We start from the raw sequence: 26,908 nt of genomic DNA on the forward strand, positions 1-26,908 counted from the left end.
TTATTTATTTTTATTTACGAGGATTTATATCGCGCACGTATCTCACCACACAAGGCGACTCAAGGCGCATGTTACCTATTAATGCCGTGTGAGATGGAATTTTTTACACAATATATCACGCATTCACATCGGCCAGTAGATCGACTGCCTTTAGGCGCTGCATCCACCTTTCACGGCCTATTATTCCAGGTCACACGGGTATTTTGGTGGACATTTTTAGCTACGCCTATACAATTTTGCCAGGAAAGACCCTTTTGTCAATCGTGGGATCTTTAACGTGCACACCCCAATGTAATGTACACGAAGGGACCTCGGTTTTTCGTCTCATCCGAAAGACTAGCACTTGAACCCACCACCTAGGTTAGAAAAGGGAGGAGAAAATAGCGGCCTGACCCAGGGTCGAACACGCAACCTCTTGATTCCGAGCGCAAGTGCGTTACCACTCGGCCACCCAGTCCCATAATATTATGACATTAACAGTCTGGCTACAACAACAAAACAAAACAAAACTCACTTCACATCAAATGTGTCTAACATTGCTTAGAAAACAAACAATTAGCACCATTCCATGCGTTTTTATTTCAGAATAAAAGATCCTTTAATGAATAAATCACAAACATGTGACACACATATATACGATTTGTTTGTTATTCAGAGATTATTACTGAAACGTGAAGATGTATGTATCAATGGATTAAAAAAAAAAGTTTTTTAGTAGCTGATACAATTGTCATAAACTATATTTACAATCAACTTCACCTATGTTTCAAATACACACCAGTGCAGTGTGTTCATGCTTCAAACAGAGATGTTCTCCCCTGACCCAGTGCAAAACCATTCCTGCCTGGGACATATATGTTCATGAGTGGGAAATGCATTTTTGCTCAGGATATAACATGTTCTTGCCTGACTCATGTGTTAACATATCGACATTTTAGATCATCGATGTGACAACATTTACTCATGCTCGAGGCAGTCTGCTTATGCCTGTGAAAGGCACATTATACCCTTGGGAAGTCAGACCTTCAGAAAGGCAGACGCAGATCTTTACAGGTGTTAAAGATGTAGTCGTGCAGAGGCAGCAGATGGTTAGTGCAGATGGAGTCCAGGATCCATTCTCTGGCCACTGTGACCAGGCCAAAGTGCTTGTACTGACCTGTTGACACAGTCCAGAAATCTCTCAGTAAGACAAGGGAGGCATGCACACACTAACAGCTTGTGACATAAAAGGAAAACAGATGAATACCACATGCCCACACACACACACAATAAAGCACCATGAACAGATGAACACTACTCATGCATGCATGCATGCATGCAAGTACACACACACACACAATGAAGTACCATGAACAGACGAACACTACTCATACATGCAAGCACACATACACACACACAGCATGAAAAGAACAAAAGAAAAGACAAACAATACACACACAGAGTGGTCACACACACAATCCTAACATCAACACATTGTTGTTCCCAGACACACAGGACAATAGGTCAGTTGGACCCAAACTGAAAATATGTACATGTATAGCTCAACATTTGACTTAAAAAAAGCATTGTTTTGTCAAAACACCTCCCATCTGTCAAAACTATCTGACGGTGGACGGCAAGGAGTCAGACCAATCCATCAGATCAACGCATAATGCGACCAGGCCTTAGAACAACACTGTCAACACCACACTTGACAAGGGAAAATTTTGTGGTACATGTAGTTTTGTTTGAGTACGGTACCTATGAGCTATCGTGGAATAAGTATTATTTTCGAGCAGTCTCTAAAACCCTATTGAAATGGTCTGGCTGACTCGCCTAATTTGAATAGGTAAAATCAGTGCTTTGTTTTAGCGACTGTTGGTTGTGCTGTGCGATGCGTCGTATGTTGTTACCCCTCTGAGTAAATGTGATGGTCGAGAGGTTGACCGTGCAAGTGTGATACGTCAGAGAGCGATGGGATGACTGATGCGAGCGGATGTGTTTGTTGCGGTGTGGGATGAAGTGTTTTTGTTAATTAGACTATTTAGGTTTTATTTTAGTGCCTGCGGCAAGAGGAACATGGAAGCGGACATTATTTTGTGCATGTCGGAGGACAGTAAAGTAGTGTGCTTCACCGGTTCGGACTGTGTGTAACTTCAAGGACTTTCGGCAGTGATGTGATTCCTGACTGTGTTGTTGACATTCGGAGGATTTATAAGGAAGTGTGCTGGTACAGTGCCGAACGGTGTGTTCTGTGTGACGAGAGGTATTTTGTTATAACCTGTGTATTTGTATAATGATTATGTTCTGATTTGAGTTAATAGTGAAATGTTTGAAATGTTCATTCGTTGTGTGCCGTGTGTGTTGTTCGAGTGCGTGTTGTCACCATCCCGTATGTCTGTGTATGACTGTGTGTGTAAAAATGTGTGAATGAGTGTGTGAATGAGTGTGTGAATGTAGAAACCCTGTGCACGGAAAAGCAAACACTGAACCAATACGTCAGCAGCACATCTAAATTCCTCGACAACACTCAAGAACAAAACAAATATTACCAACCATTAAAGAGCTCAATCTCAGCAGGGGTAGGAGGCTGGGTGTCCGAGTCCACACAGCGTAGAACCAGTTTGTGTTTTGCAGGATGACTGGCCAGGTCCCACGGATCTTCCACCACCTCTGCTCCCATCAGCGTCAACAGCTGAGTCAACTCCTCTGCAACAATCAATTTCACAGTCATCATCGGTGATCACATTAGCAGGGATGTTCCTTGGGATTATCTCGTATTCTTCTGCAAATCTGCTGAAATACCCTGGAAGTTTAAGGCTGTCCTTCTTCTTAGGTCATGGGTTGAAACTCCCATGCTCATTCATGTTTTTGCACGAGTGGGGTTTTACGTGTAAGACCGTTTTTACCCCGCCATTCAGGCAGCCATACGCCGCTTTCGGGGGAAGCATAATGTGTATTTTTGTGCTTCTATAACCCACTAAACTGTGACATGGATTACAGGATCTTTTCCATGCGCACTTGGTCTTGTGCTTGAGTGTACGCATGAAGGGGGATAAGGCACTAGCAGGTCAGCACATAAGTGGACCTGGGAGATTGGAAAAATCTTCACCCTTAACCCACCAGGAGCGGCTGGGATTCAAACCCGCAACCTTCAGCATAGGAGGCCGATGTCTTATACACTTGGCCAATACAGCCGTCTAAAGCTGCCCTTAACCTCGCCTTTGCCCCATCAATGAAGAGTTTAGGAGCTTTGCCGAAATGATGGCAAAGTTTTTTGTAATTTGGACTAAATTTCGGCATTTCGATTATGCGAAACGACATCCTTGCACTGTGCAAATCTTCTTTTCCTCACAAGCATCATCAAACAAATCAACATTATGGTAGAAACAATGTATAACATGTTATCATGGAGTTATCATTCTATCATCAAATGATAGTGGTCCATGTCTCTTCCTAAACTCTATTTCAGATAGGAAAACTAACACATTTATTTCAAAGCAAATTTCCTGAGTGCGTTTCTATTTGTGTGTGGGCGGGGGGGGGGGGGGGGGGGGGAGGGGGGGTGGTCAACGATTTGATTTCTCATCAGAGAAAGAACTTCTAAACAAACTGGTTGTACAAATACAGTTTTGGATTCTACTATAAGCAGTACAAGTCAAATGTCCAACTTCAAGAAATGAACATCAATGTACCTGCCCTTTGTATGCATAAGCTATCAATTCTCAAAAGTTTTGGAGGTTAATCATTTTGCAGCAATGTCAACATGACATGATGCACACCTGCAAAATACAAGGCAAAAACAACACCCACAGATCAGACAAAAAGGTATTACATTTTAAGCGCAATAATATCAAATTTACTCTCAAAAATAATCAGTAAATGAAGAACAAAGAATAAGAGCAACAAATATGAAATAGAAAATGAGGCCTAGGAGTAGAGAGTAAAAAGAAGAAGAATAAACAAAAATACAAAAAGCGAAAAAAAGATAGTGTAACAAAAGAGGCTAAACAGTAACAAAAATATTAGTTTACAACAACAACAATAAATTAGATAGAGAAAAAAATCAATCAATTGAATTAAAATATATATAAATAAATCAAATTTGTAAAGGAATCATATGTCATCAAAGAAAAAAAACACTCAAATATTGAAACTACACAACACAATGAGGCACTCACTTTTGGACATATCAGGACTGGCACCCACAGAGGCAAGCGCAAAGCCTTGCAGCAAAGGGGAGGTAGACATGCGCGACAAGCTAGGACCACAGTGGTTTTCTCCCTTGATAGTGTCTCCATGAATCTCATAGTGCTTCTGTACAACAGGACACGTGTGTAAGAAACTTTGGTCTAAATAATCTATTTTTCTGTTTCCTATACAAACATACAAAGCAAAGCATATTTCCATCCTCACTCAAACACTTTTAACCAAAAAGTATTGAAAGAGTCAGGGTTTTCAAACATTAGTGTCAAGTTTTTTACCTGTACATTTTATTTTAAATTTCTTCATGTACCAAACTACCCTTGTTTAATAAACACTGATAGGTTGTTTATTCCTTGGAAGATTATGAATTCATTGAAAAATCACCTTATTCTGCATACATAGTGGGAGACTCCACCCTAATCAGGGAGCAAAATGTTTCTTATGATGTAGTCTAAATCCTATAATAAGAGAGTGAACATTATTTAAATTAGACAGCCTCCACTGTTTCAACACAATCCATCCGATTTACATGTATTAAGAAAAAACCTAGGAGCCTTCCTTTTAAGGCCCATTTAGTCAACATTTAGTGAAGCTGTCGGCATCAAAGTAACAGATTAACACCAAAAAACAGTCATCGCTGAGACTATATTAAGATAGTCTTGACTAACCACACAGAAAAACCGAGACGGGTCACGCTCGTCTCCGTGTAGCGCGCGAATGCAGTAGTAACTTAAACCTATTTTCCCGAGCACATTTTTATAGAAAGCATGACTTATGTATATGTTTTTGAAATCAGGAGAAATTGAGGAATACGATGCAATCATGTTTTAATCTGTTGGTAAAAATTCGATTTTAATGACAACTTTAATGAGCAAACTAATTAACTCATTTTTACGCTGCGGAGCTGAAATTCAATCCCATAGTCCGGACTTTGCCGAAGATTGCTTCACCAAAATTTTGATCAATTTGATTGAAAAATGAGGGCGTGACAGTGCGGCATCAACTTTCACAAAAAGCCGGATATGACGTCATCAAAGACATTTATCGAAAAAATATTTAAAATACGTCCGGGGATATCATACCCAGGAACTCTCATGTGAAAGTTCATGAACATCGGTCCAGTAGTTTTCTCTGAATCGCTCTACACACACACACGCACATACATGCATACACACACACACACACACACACACCACGACCCTTGTCTCGATTCCTCGTCTATGTTAAAAAAAGTGAAACACACCTCTGGCACAAAATGGCCGGCCTTCATGCTGTGAAGCACCCAGTCAAAACTCAGCACCCAGCACTGGCCAGCGATACCCTGGAAGTACTTCAGGGTACGTTCACACACCCTGCTGTCTGGGTCTGAAATAAGGTCAACACTTCACAGAAAGTATTTAGTGATAGATATTTGTGTCTTTCAATTCTCTCCTTAACACACACTTGCTTGCACTCTTACAATCACAGATGCAGCATCAGGTAAGATACAATCACACATGGTTGCACATGTGAACAACATTTACAGCCACAGTACATATATACATGTACTGTGCTTACACTGTATGCATTCACTCATGTACCAATGCACACACACATACCCCAACATACACTCTCTCATTTCCTGCAACTACCACACCTAACCTGACAACAAACCACAGAGTTGAAAACAAACATGTTTGGTTCATGAATCAAAAAACAAGAAAGGTAGGTTGTTGGAACGTTTGTTATTGACAAAACAATACATTCACAAATATATCGACCCAACAGTCTTTTAAGTGCACAGACAAACAATAACGAAAACTTATCTGGCTGATGTTATCTTCCGCCTGCCACGAAGCCGCAAACGAATGAATACATTTCTTGTTATTTTATTCTGAATTTTGGAACGTTGGCAGTCTCTTTGTTTTTGGATTTGTTTGGTTAATGGTCAAGAAAATTGTTTCCGTCTTCTTGCTCATAAGCAGAGAATGGATACAAACTACGGAGAGTTAAATTGCTTGATGCTTATAAAAGTTACTGGTTCTCATGGATAATTAAGTGTTTTTTGTTTTTTTAAAAATCTTTATGCTTACTGCTGCTCATGATGACAAAATCAATTAAACAACATTTCAGCAAAAAAAAATTTAAAAAAAAGTTTCATGCTCACTGGTTCTGACATGAGGGACCCAATCATTCAATTAAACTTTACAGAAAAAGTGTTTAATGCTTTCTGGGATTCATGATGACGTGAGTTACACAATCATAACATTACAATTACAAAATAATTACGTAAAAATAAATGCTTGGTGCTTACTGGTTCTCATGATGACATGGGTGACACTATCATTGAATTTGCTGTACACCTTACACTCGTTCATCTCTGCAAGCTTGCGCAAAACACTCTGAAACATAAACAAAAACAAAAGATAGAACAAATACATTTAGAAACTAGAGGAATACCCGCTTCGCCGGGTAGCCGGCTTCGCCGGGATGAAATACTTAGAGCCGTACGCCGGCTTTGCCGGGTCCGAACAATGGACCCGCCAAGCTTAGGTCCCTCCCAGATTCGTGGAATGGGAACAGCACGAAAATGATTCAGTGGCCATAATGCCATTCCTGACCATATCGAGTCCCATCCTTGTCGACGAATGTAACCGTGTTAATCACCTTTGGAGGCGAACTCCACTCAAACAGGATTGAGCAATTTAGAACTTATCTCCAAGCCCTTTTGATCTGTTATGGCTTTTCAAAGGAAGGCCAGTACATACAAATACACAAAAGCCGCCAGACCACATCACAAACAGAACTGAACAATCCACAGGTGTTGCCCACATAGAGAGAGAGACACACACACACACACACACACACAAACACAGAGAAGCCGTATGTATAGAGAGATAGATGACTGTATTTTTCGCGTGGCTATAAATTGATTCGACCTTTGCACTTTTACAGTGAGTGTAAGGCTTCTTTTTAAGCCTACTGTCTATATGATACTTACCGAGACAGTACTATTCTTGCACATTATCTATTATAGGCCGAAAAAATTGGACAAAACGCTGCGTGGGTACAATTATCTCCCATAACCATGCGCCACCGTGGATCCCAAGCACTGTCCGAGTGCTTCCCCCTTACAGGATGTAGGTGGCGCGTCCTCTTTCTTTATGAGCTGCAGACCCTCAAAAAGCCCATAACATATCAAGAGGGGAGGCGGGAGGGAAACTCTAATAGTACTGTCTCGGTAAGTATCATATAGACAGTAGGCTTAAAAAGAAGCCTTACAGTCAATATAACACTTACCTCGACAGTACTATTCTTGCACAGAATACCAGAGTGGTGTGAGGGTGATATGTAGAGTATTAAACTCCTCAATCAAAATCACTTAAATCCAAGGATTAAGATACCCAGGCAATTTTCGAACAGTACTACCGTAAAAGAAAATATACCCAAGAAACATACCTTAGACTGACGTGACCATGCTGGCAACCACTGCTGTGTGGTGAACTCAATGTCAAAGTCCAGGCCACTCAAAGCTTGAATACCACTGAGTCTACGGCAAGTGGCTAAAGCGATGAGGAACAAATAGTCTTAAAAATCAGCAACTTGATACTGATGCCTGCCAGGGGTTCAAACTCATTGCTACGCAGGAGTTTGAGGACCAGAAAGACATCCCCCTTAGTATGCAAGCCAGATAGGCCTACCGTGCATCCCCCCCAGGGGTTGGCAAGACTGGTCTAGAAATGATCCCTAGAGTATCCTGAACACGAAACAAAAACTTTAACAGCAAAAAGTTGGGATGCTTAGGAGTTACAGCCCTTGACGTAAGGGTACCCTCTTGTGCGCTTACTGCGGCCGTTCGAAGTTTACTGTGAATCAGCTGCTGTAAATGAACAAGAAATCATGTTCTTTTGATCCCAATTTTTTTAATTTAGTTGTCAGTGAACCTGGTAGAACCTTGAGTAATCTCTGTTATTGGTCAACAGTTTGGCATCAGTAGTGCCTGTGTTACGAGATTACCCCCGAAATGAGTTTACCCTCCGAAGTTCCACTTTGTACAAAAGTAGCAGATATTCTGTATAATTTCGACTGTTAAACAGTATAAATCGGCTCTAAACGACATTGTGGTAGCTGTAAAGACATCGCAGTACAATAGTGCGTCTCCATTGATTAAAAATTAACAAAATATTACTGCCCAGGTCGGCCATTGCTTGCAACATGTGCCGCCATTGCTCGTCTTCGCTAAAATTCCAATTTCAAGGGCTTTGTGGACTATTGTAACCTGTGTTGTATCCACAGGTACGACAATGTCGTTCATAGACAATTTATACCGTATAACAGTCGAAATTATTCAGAATATCTGCTACTTTTGTACAAAGTGGAACTTCTGAGGGCAAACTAGTTACGGGGGTGTCTCGTGACACCTGCCTTATGCATTCTGATTTTTCGCGGTTCACATAGGATTTCATTTCTTGTACACTAAAATTGGAGATCAAGTTGTCTTGTTTGATGTGTTTTTCATAAAGTAATATGTGTCGGTTAGCATCAGATCATGTATAGAGGGTTGGTCACAGTTTACTTTGCTACAGTCAATATCCTTCATCTACCCTCAAAATCCAGATTTCGACAAAATCTGCAGGTGTCTGTAAATTGCACAAAAAAAACAGATTCTGTGTGCAGTTTTTGCTGTTCTCAAATCGAGAAGGATGTCCTACGTGCAGAAGCAGCAGGCAGAAGCGAGAAGGAGAAGTTCATCACTGAGAGACTAGAAACCGGAGAACATTTCTTCGAGCCAGTGAAACGTCTCAAGCTGAAAGTCATGGCAGACACGTCAAAAAGAGTCACACTCAAGTCAACTCAAAACAAATTGACTGAATATAAGCACCAAGGAAATGTGGCCTTCCAACTTCTCGTGAAGTCTCAGGAAGGCGATCTGAACATGGATCTGAAAGAGCTCATGACCTATCAGCTGACTCCAGTCCCTTACAGCCTTGGGACAGCAGACAGTTATTTGGCTAAGACTGACAAGAGCGCTGCTTTTCACTATCTGACGAAGACTGTGGAAGACGCTGTCCCCCCCCCTGTTGATGAGACTCTAATGATCATCGATGGCAATGCAACATTTCACGCAATGCAACAAGTTCCTCCCAACTTTCGCCAGATCTGCCAGAAGCTCTACGACATGGTACCACCAGAAACTGACTTTGTATTCAGCACCGATATGTACCAAGACTGTTCTGTGAAATCCATGGAGCGAAAGAGAAGAGGGTCTGGTGACAAGATCATCCTGAAAGGGGATAGCACAAAGCGGCCAGCAGACTGGAAGGCATTTCTGGCTAATGAAGATAACAAAGTGCAGTTCATTAAACTGCTACTGGATGTCTGGAGCAAGGATTCCTTTGCTGAAAAGCACAAGGAGAGAAACGTCGTTCTCGTCTGTGAAGGGCAAGCATTCAAGCTCTCATCAGCTGATGGTAGAAAGACTGAAAAACAAGAACTTCATTCCTTGTCGTCTACCCAAGAAGAAACAGACTCGCGTGTCATCCTCTACTCCAAGTATGGACAAGATCAAGGGTACAAGTACATTCGTGTCAAGAGTCCTGACACAGATGTATTTTTCATCCTCCTGAACTTTGCCCCTCAGCTAGACGGTGTTACAATCCTGTTTGACACGGGCAAAGGCAACAAGAAGCGACTGATTGACATCAGTGACCTAGCCAGAGGACTTACACAGCCTTTCTGCACTGCACTGTTGTCTCTCCGTGCTTTCACAGGCTGTGATTCAACCAGCGCCTTCAAGGGCAAAGGCAAAGTGAAGGCTGTGAAGGTTCTGCAGCAGAAGCCAGCATTTGTGAAGACGCTCGCTCAGCTTGGCAACACGTGGGACATGCAGGATGAAATAATTGATGACTTGGAGTCCTTCACATGCTGTATCTATGGCAGGTCACGATTCAGCAAGGTTAATGAGCTGAGGCATCACTTGCTGAAAGAGAAGTGTGGCGAAGAGGTGGTAAATGCCAGTCAGAATGTCGACTTGGCTACTTTGCCACCTTCTCGACGCAGTCTGAAGCAACATATTCGCCGCTGCAACTATCAAGTGGCCATCTGGAAGCGAGGTGACCAGCCTGTGCCAGACATTCCTAACCCCACAGAAGGTCATGGCTGGGTGATGAACAATGGCATTTTAGAGCCACTCTGGACAGAAGAGGAAGAAGAGCTGACCTTACCCCAGACTGTCATTGACGATCTCCTCAATGATGTCCCTGACTCAGATGCGGAAGAAGAGGAAGACGACACAGAGTGCTTCTTGCAGAATGGCCTGGATGACTCCAGCTCAGAAGACTCTGATTAAAATTAGAAACACTGAACAATACTTCGTGTGATTGCTTGTTCATTTACAGCAGCTGTTTCACAGTAAAATTTGAACGGCCGCAGTAAGTGCATGAGGGGGCACCCTTACATCAAGGGCTGCAACTCCTATGCATCCCAACTTTTTGCTGTTTAAGTTTTTGTTTCGTGTTCAGAACACTCTAAGGAACATATTTAGGCAAGTCCCGTCAACCCCTGGAGGGGTGCATGGTAGATTTCTTGTTCATTTACAGCAGTTGATTCACAGTAAACTTCGAACGGCCGCAGTAAGCGCACAAGAGGGTACCCTTACGTCAAGGGCTGTAACTCCTAAGCATCCCAACTTTTTGCTGTTAAAGTTTTTGTTTCGTGTTCAGGATACTCTAGGGATCATTTCTAGACCAGTCTTGCCAACCCCTGGGGGGGGTGCACGGTAGGTATACTTGGCTTGTGGACTACCTTGGGAAATGAAACCCGAGGTTTAGACACCGCTGCATTGCTAATACCCGAAAGGACATTAGCGATGAGGGAGGACCTGATCAAGTGTTCAGGTCTGCGACCAGTAGCGGCCGCAATCGTGGAAGCGATGGCAGATCTGTATCCAAGAAGAGTCTTAGAAGAAAGACTCTTCTTTTGATACACTTCCACCAGGAAGTTGGCCAAGTCCTGTGTTGAGGGATAAAGCGGCTTTATCCCCTTGGACAAGGCGAAGGTGGCCCAAGCTCTCCAGCGTAAGTCGTAGAGCTGATTAGTTGATCGCCTCTTAGCGTTCAAGGAAAACTCTACTGAACTCTTGTGCAATCCTAGTGCAAGCAGTTTGGAGCGCACAAGAGCCATGCGGTCAAGCACAGACTCTCTGGACGTGGATGAGGGAGGCATGATCGAGGCTGGAGCAGACCTCCCCCGTCCAGATCCAGAGGTAGAGGGTCTACGTGGGTGAGACCGCGAAGATCTGGAAACCACGGAGCTGTTGGCCAGTAAGGCGCGACCAAAATCAGTCTTGGTCGTTCCTGCAGATATTTTGCCAGCACCCTCGGAATCAGAGATGTCGGGGGATAGGCGTAAGCATCGAGGAGCCTCCACAAGAGAGTGAATGCGTCCAAGTGGAACGCATTCATGTCTCGAAAGGGGCTGACGTACCTGGGAAGCCGAGCGCTGAATCGAGTTGCGAACAGATCGATCAGAGGACGGTCCCACCTTGCCCACAGACGCTGTAGAATGTTGTGAGCGATGGTCCATTCTGTGAAGAGAACCTGATCGCCCCGACTGAGAATGTCGGCCAGGGCGTTCAGTTTCCCCGGAACGAACTGGACTGACATCCGGACCTGATTGGTCTGGCACCAGAGCAGAATCTCCTCCGCCAAAAGGGAGAGGGACCGAGAATTGGTGCCCCCCTGGTGGCGAAGGTAAGCTAAGCATGTGGTGTTGTTGTCCCCGTTGAAAATCAGAGGGGCCAAGGACAGGACGAATGGGAGGGCCCGAAACTCGAACACTGTGCCCTCCCAAACGAACCGGAGCAGATGTCGGTACCCCGGGGCCACCAGGATGTGGAAGTAAGCATCCTGGAGGTCCCAGACATGGCCCAATCGTTTGGCCGGATGGCCAACCGGACCGACGAAGGGGTTTCCATCTTGAACTTGCACCTGTGAAGGTACAAGTTCAAGGTGGAGAGGTCCAACACCGGCCTGAACCGGCCGTCCTTTTTGGGGACGGTGAACAGGCGGGAGCAGAACCCCGGAGAAGGCTGAGAAAGGGGGTAGACCGCCTTCTTCTCGACCAACGAGTTCACCTCGTCCTGAAGAGCCTGCCATCTGGCAGGGTCTCGAGGAGGGGGGAACGTCAAGGGTAGAGCGGACAATGGAGTTGTGACGACAGCGGTAGAGAAAACCCCGACCACACCACCCTCAAGAAAAACTGGTTGGAGACCAGTCTGCCCCACATGCCGCGGGCCCGAAAAAGGGAACCGACGGACGAAAGAGGGGCAACTTGAGGGGGCGTCAACGTAGGGCCGGGACTCACTGAAAATTCTGCTGGAGGGCAGGCGCAGGCTTGCAACCACCCCCCCTGGTGGTGCTGCTTCCCCTTACCTGTCTGAGCACCCTCCGTCTTGCTTGGGAACGCGACAGGCGCCAAAGAGGAGGAAGAAGGAGGCAGTGAAACTGGCTTCTTCTTCTTCTTCTTCTGAGGCTGGGAGCTGGAGGTGACTGTAGCACTTCTCTTACTCCCCGCCGCCGTCGCCGAAGCAGCGAGGCCAACCATCAGAGAATCAGTGTTCCTCTGGCATGTGGACTCCACCACAGAACGAACAGTGTCCGGATGAAAGAGGGAAGAAGGCTGAGGAAACGTGTTCCTCAGACTCTTCCTCATATCCGGAGGCACTAAAGAAGTAGCCAGAAAATGATCACGGAACAGGGCCAAAAAAGTGGACCCGTGTTCCAATGGCCAATTCTGCCGCAGACGTCACGCACGATCGCACGGCATGCAAAGCCCGATCCACTCGAACCGTGTCAAGGACCCGAGTGGAATCGGACTCTGCCCGATCGGGAGGGTCCAACAGTGTGGACAGCGTGCTCATCCATGTCAAGGCCTGTGATTGGGCCTCGACTGTGGAAGAAACGGTGGCCTCAAGATTGTGGAACGAAGCAGAGCTCAGTTCCACCTTCTTGACCGAAGGCACCTCCCCAACGAACACATCACCGTCAGCCCCACCCTAAACACTCGAAGTCTGGAAAGGGAGAGTTCGAGAGTCAAAGGGAAAAAGGGAGGGACGAAACAGATTGGACACGAGCAAACAGTGGAGGTGCGCCCCCCGAAGGAAAGCATGGCACTGAACCCGCGTCCTCCCGAGGAACACAGGTCGCGTTTGCACGTGAATCTGTACTCCTCAGGCGATGTGCTGCCGCTTCCACCGTGGCCCTAAGACTAGGGTGGAACGCGAATTGCCGGCGGCCGGATCGTTCATAAAACGAGCCGCCGGCAGACGCGGCGTGAGCCTCCCGCGCCCGGGCCGAAGCGGACTCAAAGGACGAGAGGGCGTCTCAGGGAAGGACGTCCTGAAACTGTTCAAACGTCCTTCTAGCTGTGCGAGGGCGAGCCTCCTGCCTCTCGTCCTCAGACCCCGGGTCCACGTCCTGTGTGTCAACACTAGACGACAGACGCTTAAGAGAGGCATCCGTGACGTCAAGACGCCGCGTGATGTCTGTCATGTACTGTTGGAAAGTACGAAGCATAGCTTCGGAAGTTCCATCAGAAACCGGCAAGGGTAGAGGATCAGTGTTAACCTCAGGGCGACCCTGATCCTCCTCCCTATCGTCCTCCGACTCACTCTCCTCTTCACTTCCCGACAACTCCTCAAAAGCAGGAGTGTAGGGAGCTTGAGGGGGAAGAGCCGAAAGCGATGAAGCAGGCTGTGAAGAAACGCCCACAGAAGCAAGAGGCCGCGAAGACCCCTGCCCCAAAGACGAAACGTCTCCAGCAGCCGAAGGGGGAGAAAAACAACAAACCTGGGACTGTTGGGTCAGCCCAGCCAACGAACCCCCGCCATTTATAGACTGAACACGAACCCATCGGGTCTGATCAGAAAAGAAATGGTCCGGTCCGGTCGGGGGTGCCGATCCGGTCCGGTAGGGTGGTCCGGTGTTCCGGTCCGGTCCGGTCCGGTCCCGTACCATCCGGAGGTCCCGTTCGGCACCGAACCATGTACCCACAGAAGTGTTCGGTCCGGACGTGGACATACCGTACCATCCGGACCCGTAGGTCCGGTGGTCCGGTTCGGTGCCAGACCATCCAGACCAACAGAAGTGTTCGGATGGTTCGGTCCGGACGTGGACATACCGTACCATCCGGACCCGTAAGTCCGGTGGTCCGGTATGGTCCGGTTCGGTGCCAGACCATCCGGACCAACAGAGGTGGTCGGGAGGTCCGGTCCGGACCGGACCACCGGTCCAGTACCGGACCATCCGGACCCGTAGGTCCGGTCCGGTCCCGCACCATCCAGAGGTCCCGTTCGGCACCGAACCACCCGTACCCACAGAAGTGTTCGGGTGGTTCGGTCCGGACATGGACATACCGTACCATCCGGACCCGTAGGTCCGGTGGTCCGGTTCGGTGCCAGACCATCCGGACCAACAGAGGTGGTCGGGTGGTCCGGACCGATCCGGTAAGGGTGGTCCGGTGTTCCGGTCCGGTGGTCCGGTCCGGTCCCGTACCATCCGGAGGTCCCGTACGGCACCGAACCATCCGTACCCACAGAAGTGTTCGGGTGGTTCGGTCCGGACGTGGACATACCGTACCATCCGGACCCGTAGGTCCGGTTCGGTGACAGACCATCCGGACCAACAGAGGTGGTCGGGTGGTCCGGTTCGGACCGGACCACTGGTCCGGTACCGGACCATCCGAACCCGTAGGTTCGGTCCGGTCCCGTACCATCCGGAGGTCCCGTTCGGCACCGAACCATCCGTACCCACAGAAGTGTTCGGGTGGCTCGGTCCGACGTGGACATACCGTACCATCCGGACCCGTAGGTCCGGTGGACCGGCATGGTCCGGTTCGGTGCCAGACCACCCGGACCAACAGAGGTGGTCGAGTGGTCCGGTCCCGACCGGACCACTGGTCCGGTACCGTACCATCCGGACCCGTAGGTCCGGGGGTCCGGCAAGGGCCAGAGGTACTGTCCCGCACCGGACCCTAAGGTCCGGTACGGTCCCGTACCATGGGTCCCGTCCGGACCAAACCCGGAGGTCAAGTCCAGTCGGGACCCGTGGGTCCGGTTCGATCCCGACCCGTAAGCCTGGAACGTTCCGGACCCTTGGTCCGGACCATCCGTCACCCGAACACCAGACGCTAAGGAATGGCGTGGGGTCAAGACGGTCCGGTCGGAGGTGTCGGTCTGAGCAACAGAAACAATGTTCCCGTCGCCCTGACCATTCGACAGAAGTACCACGTTCTGTCGAACACCTCCACGTCCAGTAACTAGTCGGCCGGAGCGTTTCAAGAGGGACAGCCACCAGTCACACGGACGTCAGAGGGAACCGTAGTAGCAGTGGTCGTAGGCACGAAGCCTGAAAACCCCTGCCCCCACAGGACCGCCCTGAACGGGGTCAATTCGCATCCCAACCCCAGCGGGGAGGGAATTCAGAGACCCCGTCATCTCCTCCGATCTCCCCCCCCAGGAGGCCGAAACTACTGTCGAAACAGCAGCAGACGACCCAGCGAGGGAGTTCAGAGGAGGACCCGTGTCCCTCCTGGCTTCCACAGCGGTGGAAACCGAGGAGGGCACAGGAGAGGCACCGGAAAAGGAAGATTTTAATGCCAACTGCACCCGGTGTTCCCAGGCGGTCACCCATCCAAGTACTAACCGGGCCCGACGTTGCTTAACTTCGGTGATCGGACGAGAACCGGTGTTTTCAACGTGGTATGGCCGTTGGCTGTCAAAACCTGAGTCTCTCCAGTAGCCCCTAGATCGGATTCACCAACCCCCAAAGAGGGTTGGGAATCGACCTGCCCCCGGATTCGAGCCAGGGAGGAGAAGGAAACCTTCCCCCCAGGCTTGAAACCGGGAGGAGCTGAAGCCTGAGACTGAGGACCGGACAACGGCGTCGAAGGGGGGGAAGCCTGTTCCACTGAAGGAGAAGGAGAAAGAAGCTTTTTCTTTCCCCTCGACCTTCCCCGAACCTTCGACGGCGCAGCCCCGCCCGAAGTCCCAGGCTCAAGCCCAGCCTGTTTGAGCAAGCTCGCATTGAGCTTGCTCAAACAGGCTTTCTCCGCCCTCCCTCGCCGCAAACGCAAAGCGTTTGGGGAGGGAGAGTCGGAGCGCCGAAAGGTCCCCTTCTCCGTGCGCAAAACATGACGCTGGGCGCCCGGAGAAGGGTTGCCCCCGGCAGACTCTGGTTCCGTAGAACCAGAGCCCAAAACAGGACGAGACATCCTACCTCGCCCTGTACGTACCCTTAAAGACCGAGAATTAACAAAATTCAAAGAAAATTTAGGTCAATACTCAAGTGAATGCGGCGAAACGAGAAGCAGACGACCGGTCACCACGAAGTAGGACGGGAGGCACGCCGAGTCCGCCACACAACAACGGAGGCACAAGTTGAAGGAAACACAACGTAGCCTCAAGCCAGAAGTGGAATAACACACAATAATCCAACAGGTGATAGTCCACACAGAAAAGAAGCCTCTTAGTCCAAAATAATCCGGGAGCGTAGCAGAAACACAGCCTACTGACACGCGCGAAAAAAGAAAGAGGACGCGCCACCTACATCCTGTAAGGGGGAAGCACTCGGACAGTGCTTGGGATCCACGGTGGCGCATGGTTATGGGAGATAATTGTACCCACGCAGCGTTTTGTCCAATTTTTTCGGCCTATAATAGATAATGTGCAAGAATAGTACTGTCGAGGTAAGTGTTATATTGACGATAATTTACGGGTCCAATTTACGTTCTGGACACTGCGGTGACCTTCTAAAAATAGTAACAGAACGCCGGGAATATCCGAAGATGCCCCACTCATACTATAGTGCACCATACGAAGGAAGGGAGGTAAACGCTGAAAACCTGGAGAAGATAAGGAAGAGTTACTTATAATGGTGAAATGAACACAAAAACCAAAATCGGTTCAGCGCTGCGCGCTGAGAGCACGTGTTGAAATATCTCATCGATGATATTGTGTCCGGGGTGTAGCTGAATACGGTGTCCAAATTTGAAAAAAGATCCACCGAGAACTTTGGCGTTGTGATGTGGTGTAGCGGCTTTGGTGCGTCGGTATGGGGGCCCGGGTAGCCGAGGTGGAACCAAAATCGGTTCAGCGCTGCGCGCTGAGAGCACGTGTTGAAATATCGACCAGGTTGTGTCCTGTCCCGGGTCTACCTGAATATGCCCACCAAATTTGAAGCAGATCCATCGAGAACTTTGGCCGTGCATCGCGAACTCACAGACAGACACACAGACAGACAGACACAAGTCGTATATATATATAGATATGCAGGCAAGGCACAGCATTGCAGATTGCTTTTTGCACTGTTCTCCAAGGTAAAAGTCTCCAAAGATTTGTTTGTACCATTCAGTTAAGGCTGAAATCTCCACTGGAATGTTACCTTAATTGTTTTTTTAAAGTGTACTTTATTTGTGCTTTGTTATACTTTAACCTGCACAGATTTACTGATGAGATTACGAACAAAATGTGTAGCTTCCCTTGCAGACAAAGTAAAGGGAAAATCTTGATAGTGTTTTTCAAACCCTGCAGCATACACACACACAACTTACAATAACTGAATAAGCTAAGCCCCTGGCTAAATACAAAGCTTACAGATTTTTCAGGATCCAGGCCAGAAGAGATAAATCCCAATCTTTTCCTCTTCCATCTGGGCACAGCATCATCATTCTCCTCATCTTCCATCCTGTCACAGTTCTCATCAACATCCATGTTTTCTTTGTTCTCCTCATCACCTTCAGCATTGCACAGCGAAGGAAGAGGAGTTGCGCTGGAGTCAACAGCACAAGGTTCCACAACACTTGTACCACAGTTTTGTTTGGATTCTGACACTAATGCAGCAGCCCTTGCTTCCCCAGAATATTTGACCTTTTTAGATTTCTTTTTAGCAGAATCTCCGCCAGAAGCAGAAAACTGTGACTCCGGGATGTTCTTCAAGCTTCCAGAAACTTCTGCTTCAGATTCTTGCGAGTCTTGGATATCGTCATACTTGGTCCACTCTGCATCAGAAGTGACTGGTGTCTTTTCTGAGGGGAGGGGCCCTCTGCGTTCAAAATCAAGGGACGGCCGAATTCTTGTTACAGAGCTGCTCAGGCTTGGGGAATCCACTGAGAAGAGCGATCGAGGAGGACCGTAGGAGTCCTTACGAGCCAGAGACTGTTTGGTGGGCGGGGGAGGAGAAGGAGAGAGAGGGCTTAGAAAAAGGTCACTGCTGTCTTCATCGCTGACCTCCGGATCTGCTCTGCCCTTGACCTTTTTGTCTGGAGTGTGCAGTGAGAATAGGTGAACTTTCCCTGAAAATAGGAAAACATATATTGAACCTTGCACTGAACTTAGATTCCACACAAACTGACATACATAATAAATCTGAAACTATGAGGCGTGTATGCGTATGTGTAGAAGTTACGTCCAAGAGAAAGAAACAGAGAGAGTGAGACAGAGCAGTCAAATAACAGAGACTGCGGCAACCACACAGCAAGGAAAATGAATCAAAGACAAGGAGGTTGGGATGGATGGGGCAGAACTGAACTGTCTAACCATAAGCTCGGGTGAAAGGAAGCAACGACAACAGACAAAGACTACACATAGTTGAAACTAGACAAATCCAAGCAGAGACATGCATGCACAAATTATTCTTAATGTGCTAACACTTACCAATTGCATATGTTCTCAAATACAATCAGCACTGTACCGTACCTTGACCAGCAGAAGACCGACCATCCACACCATCATCATCGCCATCAACTGCAGCATCGTTGACCTCGCACACATAAGCATCCATCAGCTGTTGTCTTCGCTGCTTTACTTTCAACTTCTTCTCCTCCTCTTCTTCCTCATCACTTGATATTCGTCTTCGCCGACGGGATCGCTTGGTCTGTGAATCTTTTTGTTCCTTGCCGGCTGACTTTGGTTTCTTTCTGCTTGATCTAACTGGTGAATCTGCAATTACAAAGGAAAAAAAATAATGAGGACTGGTGGACATGTTCATGTTGTTTGCATGTGCACAATGTTTCACTGCCTGTGTTGTTAAATATTTGTGTCTAACCAACAAGAGAAATAAACCAGAGCAAAGGATACAATGTCTTTCTTCTTGTCGTTCGCTGTTAGATCGTCAGTCCGGACTGCAGGGCGAAACGTGCAGTCCTCTCAAGGATACAGTATAAGTAACTGATGAGATCTTAACACCCTGGCTTCAAGCGCACTCAGGATGCATTTCTCTGCTCATGTTTGATTGTCTTCTTTTTTTTTTTTTAAACAAACAAATGCCTACAGTTAAGTTACTATTTATTCGTCTTTTGGTGAACATTGATCTATTTCTCTTTTCTTGGGGATCAAAGTAGGAAGCTTCTGTCACAATTTGATAACTCCAGACTTAAGTAATAACAGAACTTCATTATCTGTCTCTTCTGGGAAATTTGGATGTGGTGAAACAATGACTTCCAAAGGAAAGAACAACTCACCACTGTGTCACCCGTAGTGAAGCACAACCACACTACCATAGCCGTCCCCCTGAAGACACATGTCTTTCTTCTTTCATTTACAGTGCGACCCCCTTTCCAGACCTTGCTTTTTCAGATTGTCTGTTCATTACATCTGTACATTTACTTTCATTGTAAGACTCCCTCTCTCTATTTGATTTTGAAGTCTTAAGACCAGCTTTACCCAATAGTGACGGACTGTGTGATGATATCTTCTGCTATGGTCTGTTGAGACAGTGATATCACAATCGAGACTGGAGGTCGAGATTTTGATATCACTGTCTCAACAGACCAATAGCAGAAGATATCATCACACAGTCAGTCAATCAAAGATGTATTGCTAATTCTCTGGACATTTTGTATCTACTGTAAAGAAATTTCAAAAGTATTTGTCTCAGTTTTGGCTGTTCCATATCCCTCCCTCTGATTATTATTTCTTTTTGTTCACTCTTTTCTTGTACTTTTCAGTATTTCAAAATGTCTTTTCTTTCAAAAAGTCTTTAGTCACTTGCTCAACTAAATTCTGGGATCATTACATTTTCATATATATTTGTTTGTTTTTAAATTTAGGTGTTTTTGTTTTTGAAGTGGGGAAGCAATAAAGAGGTCGTCGATATCAAAACTGATATCGACGGAAATGTCGTCGATATCACTTTTACAATGAGCTCAGTTTTGCCCAATTGACCAATGGAAATCCACGTTACATATGAAATAGCAATATTTCTTTTTTAAGCCCAAAGCAGAGTACAATGGAGAAGTGTTGTCATTAGCCTATGCTCCACTGGATGCAACTAAAGGCCTGGAAGTAAGTAAGTTTTCTCAAATGTTGAGAGGTCCCACTGTACTACTTTCTTGCCACAAATTCAGCATACCTGACAATTCCTCAACTTCATCATCTGAGCTGTCCTCCACAGTAAGACGTGACTTTCCCCCACCCTTTCTGCGATGCACAGAAGAATTCATGTCACAGCTGTCCCCTGCGCTCTCTGACTTGGAGGATGAAGAACGTCCTTGCAGCTTGGCTTCCATCTCTGCAATCTCCCTTCGCAGTCTGTCCAGTTCTGACTCCATTTTGCTGCGCTCCTGTGAATGAGAGAGAATGTGTGTTCATTCATACATCGTAGCTATGAGAGTTAAGAAGGAAAGAATGGTACAGTAACAATCTGTTACTTTTCGGCTATCCTGCACACAAAAGAAGTGGCGTATGTTGACAAGTCACAGCTCTGAACTGGTTGAATGTAACCAAGCATTTTCAGGGTGCACACACACACACACACACACACACACGCACACACACACACACACACACACATGCATGTACACACACACACACATGAAGGGCAGAGCACTCATATACGTACATACTCGTTGTATGAAAGCACATCAAAAACATAGTGACTACAGCACTGTACTACTGGACAGCCTGCAGGTATAAACTAAGCAAATGTTATTGCTAATACTGTAACACACCTGTGTGGTAGGAACTTCGCTTTGGCTGGATAAGGCACTGGAAGAGGTAAAGTTGAGCTGAAAGCTGGCCTCACTTTCTGCTCCAGAATCTGCACAGTGCATAATCATAAAAAAAAACATTCTGTACAAACAACACACAACTTTTTTGTACAAGATCTACCTAGTATATGTATTACATTATTGTTGTACCTGACTTACATAAATGCATATATATTATCAATATATCAGGGGTCGACACTAACTTATTTGGCCTGGGGCCACACTGGCCCCAGAGATGGAAATTGCTGGGGCGGAAAACAAAAATCTGGGGCCCACTCTCAGTATTCACGTGCGGCAATGCATTGTCTGTTTTTCTATCGTACTGAAGCCAGGGAAATTATTTCAACCATTTGACATTGACATTACGACAGCGCTTCGCGCTTTTGGCTGCATCGGTCTCCTTTTTTCGTTTCTCTCCACCCTGTTCTTCATATTCATTTCCATGTCTTTTTACACCAAGGATGTGTCGCCACATTTTGCGTTTGGCATTTGAAGGCGATACTTATCTCTCACGCTAAAGAGCGCAATCTGGGAGTTATTTCCCTTGCGGCATTGTCCTGCGACGATTTCAATGGTTTTTTTTCTTGACTGCGGCATTGATCGTAACGTAAATTTCAGTGACGACTTTGACTGGCGATTTTTAGTGATTGGCTCTGGCATTAGAATTTTCGGTTTGTCATTGTTGGAATTTATCCTGGGGCGGAGTGGGCCCCAAGCTTCGGCAATGTTTGGGGCGGAACACAAAACTCTGGGGCGTTCCGCCCTCCGCCCCCGCTAGTGTCGAACCCTGATATATAGTATCATAATATACAATGTAAAACTGCAGTTTCTAGATAAAATACCATATAGATCTCTCTGAATCAGTAACAGGTCAATCTACACTTTTAGTTTACATGAAATAAATTCTGCTCACAAGATAGCCCCCAAATCTAAATTCCAATTAATTTTTACATTTAGTCAAGTTTTGACTAAATGTTTTAACATAGAGGGGGAATCGAGACGAGGGTCGGGTCGTGGTGTGTGTGTGTGTGTGTGTGTGTGTGTGTGTGTGTGTGTGTGTGTCTGTGTGTGTGTGTGTGTCTGTGCGTGTGTGTGTGTGTCTGTGCGTGTGTGTGTGTAGAGCGATTCAGACTAAACTACAGGACAAAGGCCGGACTTTGGTATTGCATTTTAGCTTGGTGGCTTAAAAACTAATGAATGAGTTTGGTCATTAAAAATCGGAAACTTGTAATTAAAATTATTTTTTTATTAAACGATCCAAAAATAATTTCATCGTATTCTTCGTCATTTTCTGATTCCAAAAACATATACATATGTTATATGGATTACAAACAAGCTCTGAAAATTAAAAATATGAAAATAATGATCAAAATTTATGTTCCGAAATCGATTTAAAAACAATTTCATCTTATTCCTTGTCGGTCCCTGATTCCAAAAACATATAGATATGATATGTTTTGATTAAAAACAAACTCAGTAAGCTAAAAAGAATAGACATACAGAAAAGCGTGTTATCCTGCTCAGCGCGACCACTACCGCACTATTCTGCATGGCTTGTCGATTTCACTGCCTTTGCCACGAGCGGTGAACTGACGAAACTACGAGTATGTGGTGTTGGTGAAAAAAGCAGTGCGTTCAGTTTCATTCTGTGAGTTCGACAGCTTGACTAAATGTTGTTATTTCGCATTACGCGACTTGTTAATATATACGGAGCAACAAAAGAAACGCGAAAAAATTTGTCATTGTTTGATTGACAAAATCTCCAACAATTATAGAGTTAGAATTATTAAACCACAAAAGTTTGATGAAGGCATGCTTGACCTTGCTTTTGTGTGATTATTTTGATGCTGTGACTGTTTTAACACACGGGACAAGCAGGTTTAACGTTAAACACATAATGCGCGCTCGCAGCACGTGCAAGTGGAGCAGGAGAAATCTGATGTGTGAGATGTGTTCACTAATGCATTAGCAACCAAAAGAGACCATGGCACGCTTGCTGCCAGTCTCACATTTGAAACAGCCAGGATGCCAAGATTGACACCACCAAAATGCCAGGTCGATTTAAAGCTGGGGATGATCCAGAAGCGCTGGCATGTGCTTTAAACGTGCATATGTCAACAGTCTATCACCTTCACCTATGTTTTGTTGACAATGGAAGCACTGCAGTTATGCAACGCGGTGGATTTTTCGCATTACCCCAATAAGACAAGATCGCAATTTCCTGCCACAACGTCTTCGAGATCGATTCAATACAGCCACTGACAATACCAGGAACATCATTGGAAGCCACCAGTGTCCGATCAGTGGCCATGAAGACTGACTGACTGAGTGAGACCTCCAAAACTTGTCCCGTGTGTTGAAACAGTCGCAGCATCAAAATAATCACACAACAGCTAGGTCAAACATGCCTTCATCAAACTTTTGTGGTTTGATAATTCTAACTCTATAATTGTTGGAGATTTTGTCAATCAAACATTGCAGAATTTTTTCGCGTTTCTTCTGTTGCTCGGTATATATATAAACAATGACAAACAACTAACACAAAAACAAGCACAGACTCTTTATGAAAGATGCAAGATTTTGATCAAAGACAAAAACAATCAAAATAAATAAATAAAAAAACACTTATGAAAGATGCACTCACTGTGATCGGAATCGCTGTCACTGTCAATGACTGCACGTCTGCCTTTCTTCTTCACCACCACCACCTCCTCCTCTTCTTCTTCACTGTCCTGCAATGCATCTGCTGACCCCTGCCTTTTGTTCCGGGCCTCAGCCAGAGATTGTCTTGTTTCTCTCACAGTGGTCTCGCTGGTTTGCGGTTTAGGACCTGCATGACCAGGAACAATGGAAGTTTGATCACTGGCTCCTTCCGCTGGTGTGTCTATGTCTTTCTCTTTGTCTTCGCTCGGAGAAGGATCCACATCCATTGTACTGCCTTGATCACCATGCTCTGGCTCTTTGCTTTGAGAAATGTTGACCTTTAAGACGAGGGGCTCTTGTTCAGTGATTGTGCCCTCATTTTCTTCATCATCACCATTGTTACTATCGTCATCCTCATCATCAAACCTGAGATCAAAATCAGAAGGTGGGATGGTGGCGTCTTCTTCACTTGGTGGAATGGACGACTGGTTGACAGATTTCTGAGTCTGCGACCTGACGGACATCTGGTCGATGACAATGGGGTTTCCATCTGCTCCCTCAGTTGCTTTAGTCGCAGCAGCTTGTGGTGCTTCAAAACACTGCTCTCTGGTTTCATTTGGTTCAGAATGCTCAGTGGAGACTTTTTTATCTTCGTGTGATCGAGAGTTGGCTCGAGCATCTTCATCTTCTAGATCTACCATTTCTCCATCAATCTCCTCAACCTCCATTGGATCCTCAGCATGTGCTTCTGTGAGTGTGACCAGGATGCGTGGAGAGTTCTGAGTAGTACTGGTCATGCTGTGTCTGCCCTCTGCTGAATTGGTATCAGTTTGGCCAGAAGTTAGTGGCTGTCCGCTAGCAGTTTCAGTTCTAGTTTGTCGGGTATTTGGTAAAAACTCTGCTGATGTCGAGTCGCTCAAGCGGGCAAGACCACGGACAGCTTTCCTTCTGCGAGACGGTGCAGGCATCTTTGGATCCGAGTCTGTTTTGCGATCTCCTTCAGCTGTGTTACCTTTGACACCTTCTTCAGGATTTTCTGCTTCACTGCTAGGGGACATGAGAGACTCTACATGCATGGGGCGGTTCTTTTCTGCTGCCAGTTTTTGTCTAGACTCCTGTCCCTCTTGCAAGATATTTGGCTGAGCAGGTTGAATTTTTTCTTCAACTTTATTTTCTCCTCCTTCCTCATAATCTTTCGCTTTACACAATCCATTCCCAGCGAGATCATCAAACTTGTCAGCCAAGTTTTTCTGCCTGGTTCCATACCTCCTTCTCTTGGTGGAGAGGGGGGCCTCAGGTCTCAGCGGGCTGCCGTCCAGAGAGAAACACTTGCGCTTGGTTCTTCTGACGATTAAAACAGCACCATCGTCATCACTGTCCAAAGGGATAGTAGTGGTGCGAGGGGGTGCGCTGTTCACAACTTTATCTGATGAACTGGATGGTGACTGAAGAGGAAGGAGATCTGGTGTGTGGAAATGGCCAAGTTTCGCTTTGATGGAACTCTCTTGTCCATGGCTGTTTCTCTTCCTGGTAATACTAAAAGTTGCAGGAGAAGATGACCTCTCTTCTTCTTTTTGTAACCTTTTGGTTCCTTTTCCTTGAACAAAAGTTGATACCTCCTCTCCACTCTGAGGACAAGGTTGTTCTAACTCTGGGTGAGAGAAGCCTGGTATCAAAGAATGTTCTTGCAAATCAGTAGTACCTGAACTGTCAGACTTCTGCATTGATCTCTGGAATGACCTTGAACGATCAACTTGAGTGATTGTTTCCTGAGACTCTGTTCCCACATGAACATCCTTTCCACTCCGATCTGGGCTTTGTTCTTCTTCCCTATCTACAGGAATTGAGTCTGCTATGACCTTTGGTGAAAGGAGAGAGATGCTTTGTTCTTCCAATGTGCTTGGATACTGTGTTTCCACAACCAATGGTTCTGACTTCTTTAGCTCTTCTTCCTCTGAGTGTTCTTGGTTACTATCAGAAAACTTGTTCTCGTTTTCTTCATAAGCTTTGGTCAGTTTGCTCATTTCGGCTGGTGAATTCTGCTGCGGAGAGGCGCTGCTATCAACACTTGCCTCCAAAGTTTGGCTTTCAGCTAAAGTTTGGCCTTCAGTTAAGGTTTGGTCTTCAGGTAAAGTGTGGTCCTCCTTCAACGTCTGGTTTTCATCCGCCACCTGGATTTGCAAAGGATTCAGGTGTGACTGTGACCTAGCTTTTTTGTGTGCCAACTCCATTTCTTTGTGATTAACTTCTGCATCTTCTTCAGCCACAAATGGTTCTTGGTCTTCCTCTTTTTCTGTATCTGAATAATGGATGTTAGAGGGTGGTACTGATTTTGCGACAACAGAAATAGGTTTTAGTATAGACTGACTTGGTGTGCCGGTGTCAGAAGAAAGCTGACTGGCAAGTTTCTGCTTTGTAGAACATCTTGGAGACTTTCCAACAAGAGCAGCAGAGTCTTGAGACACAGCGTCTTTCTCTTTGGGTGCTCTCTCCTGTCTGACTTTGTTCAAGTTTGATGCCTGTTTCTCAACACAATCTGTCTGATCGTGCGTAGACTTTGAAGATGTGCCTTCTTTTGGGGATGTGTGATTGTCAGAGATTTGGCTTGCAGAGTTTTTGGTCGAAAAGTTTGTGAGTGGAGCCTGCGTCACACTACCAGCTGTTTCCACATCCATGCTCTCTGGCACATGTGTGAGGGCAGAGTCCAAAGGAGACACAGTTTTGCCTTCTGTCTGTGACGGTTGATGCCTTGGCTCTAGTTCACTTTGCTCCTCTCCTGTGGACATCTTAGTTTTCTTCGATCCATCAGCTCCTTTTGATGCTTGAGGCGAGTCTCTTGCCCTTGTATTATTGCGAAGAGCATTGTTTCTTGTCGATGGACTTTGCTTTATGCTCTCAGCTTTGTCACGATTACCGGAAGAAGACTGGAACAAGCTGTCTTCTGTCGAGGATGCAGCAGAAATCCTCTGCTGTATTTCTTCAGGTTGCAAACCTGAACAATAAAAAAAGAAAGTTATTCCAGCAAACAGAAACAACGACTTTTAAAAGTTGTGTTTGG

General features: G+C 46.0%; 1 protein-coding gene and 1 non-coding gene across 2 annotated transcripts; both read right to left on the bottom strand.

Annotated features, from left to right (window-relative positions):
• LOC138982515 (uro-adherence factor A-like) lies at positions 1-26,835 on the bottom strand. Its single transcript, XM_070355817.1, has 10 exons — positions 23,852-26,835; positions 21,169-21,257; positions 20,571-20,781; positions 18,917-19,159; positions 17,816-18,513; positions 6,479-6,566; positions 5,429-5,550; positions 4,161-4,296; positions 2,536-2,688; positions 1-1,156 (listed from the first exon to the last, which is right to left on the bottom strand). Exons 1-10 carry the CDS (start codon positions 26,634-26,636, stop codon positions 1,026-1,028), a joined length of 4,656 nt encoding a protein of 1,551 aa, XP_070211918.1. The 5' UTR covers positions 26,637-26,835; the 3' UTR covers positions 1-1,025.
• Positions 15,818-15,936, bottom strand: LOC138983420 (5S ribosomal RNA). The gene has a single exon (XR_011461155.1). It is a non-coding gene; the product is annotated as a 5S ribosomal RNA (ribosomal RNA).
• Positions 26,836-26,908: the final 73 nt, after the last annotated feature.

The sequence above is a fragment of the Littorina saxatilis genome, linkage group LG12 (genome assembly GCF_037325665.1).
Source record: "Littorina saxatilis isolate snail1 linkage group LG12, US_GU_Lsax_2.0, whole genome shotgun sequence".
Taxonomy (NCBI): Eukaryota; Metazoa; Mollusca; class Gastropoda; order Littorinimorpha; family Littorinidae; genus Littorina; species Littorina saxatilis.

What these genes read in the sequence shown, in the direction of transcription:
- LOC138982515 (XM_070355817.1), bottom strand. Translation starts at nt 26,636, where the DNA reads ATGTCCACAGGAGAGGAGCAAAGTGAACTAGAGCCAAGGCATCAACCG. An exon ending in TGACAGCGATTCCGATCACA is followed by an intron (nt 21,258 to 23,851) that starts GTGAGTGCATCT and finishes TGCACTGTGCAG; the next exon opens with ATTCTGGAGCAGAAAGTGAG. An exon ending in CCGGCCATTTTGTGCCAGAG is followed by an intron (nt 4,297 to 5,428) that starts GTGTGTTTCACT and finishes CCTGTTGTACAG; the next exon opens with AAGCACTATGAGATTCATGG.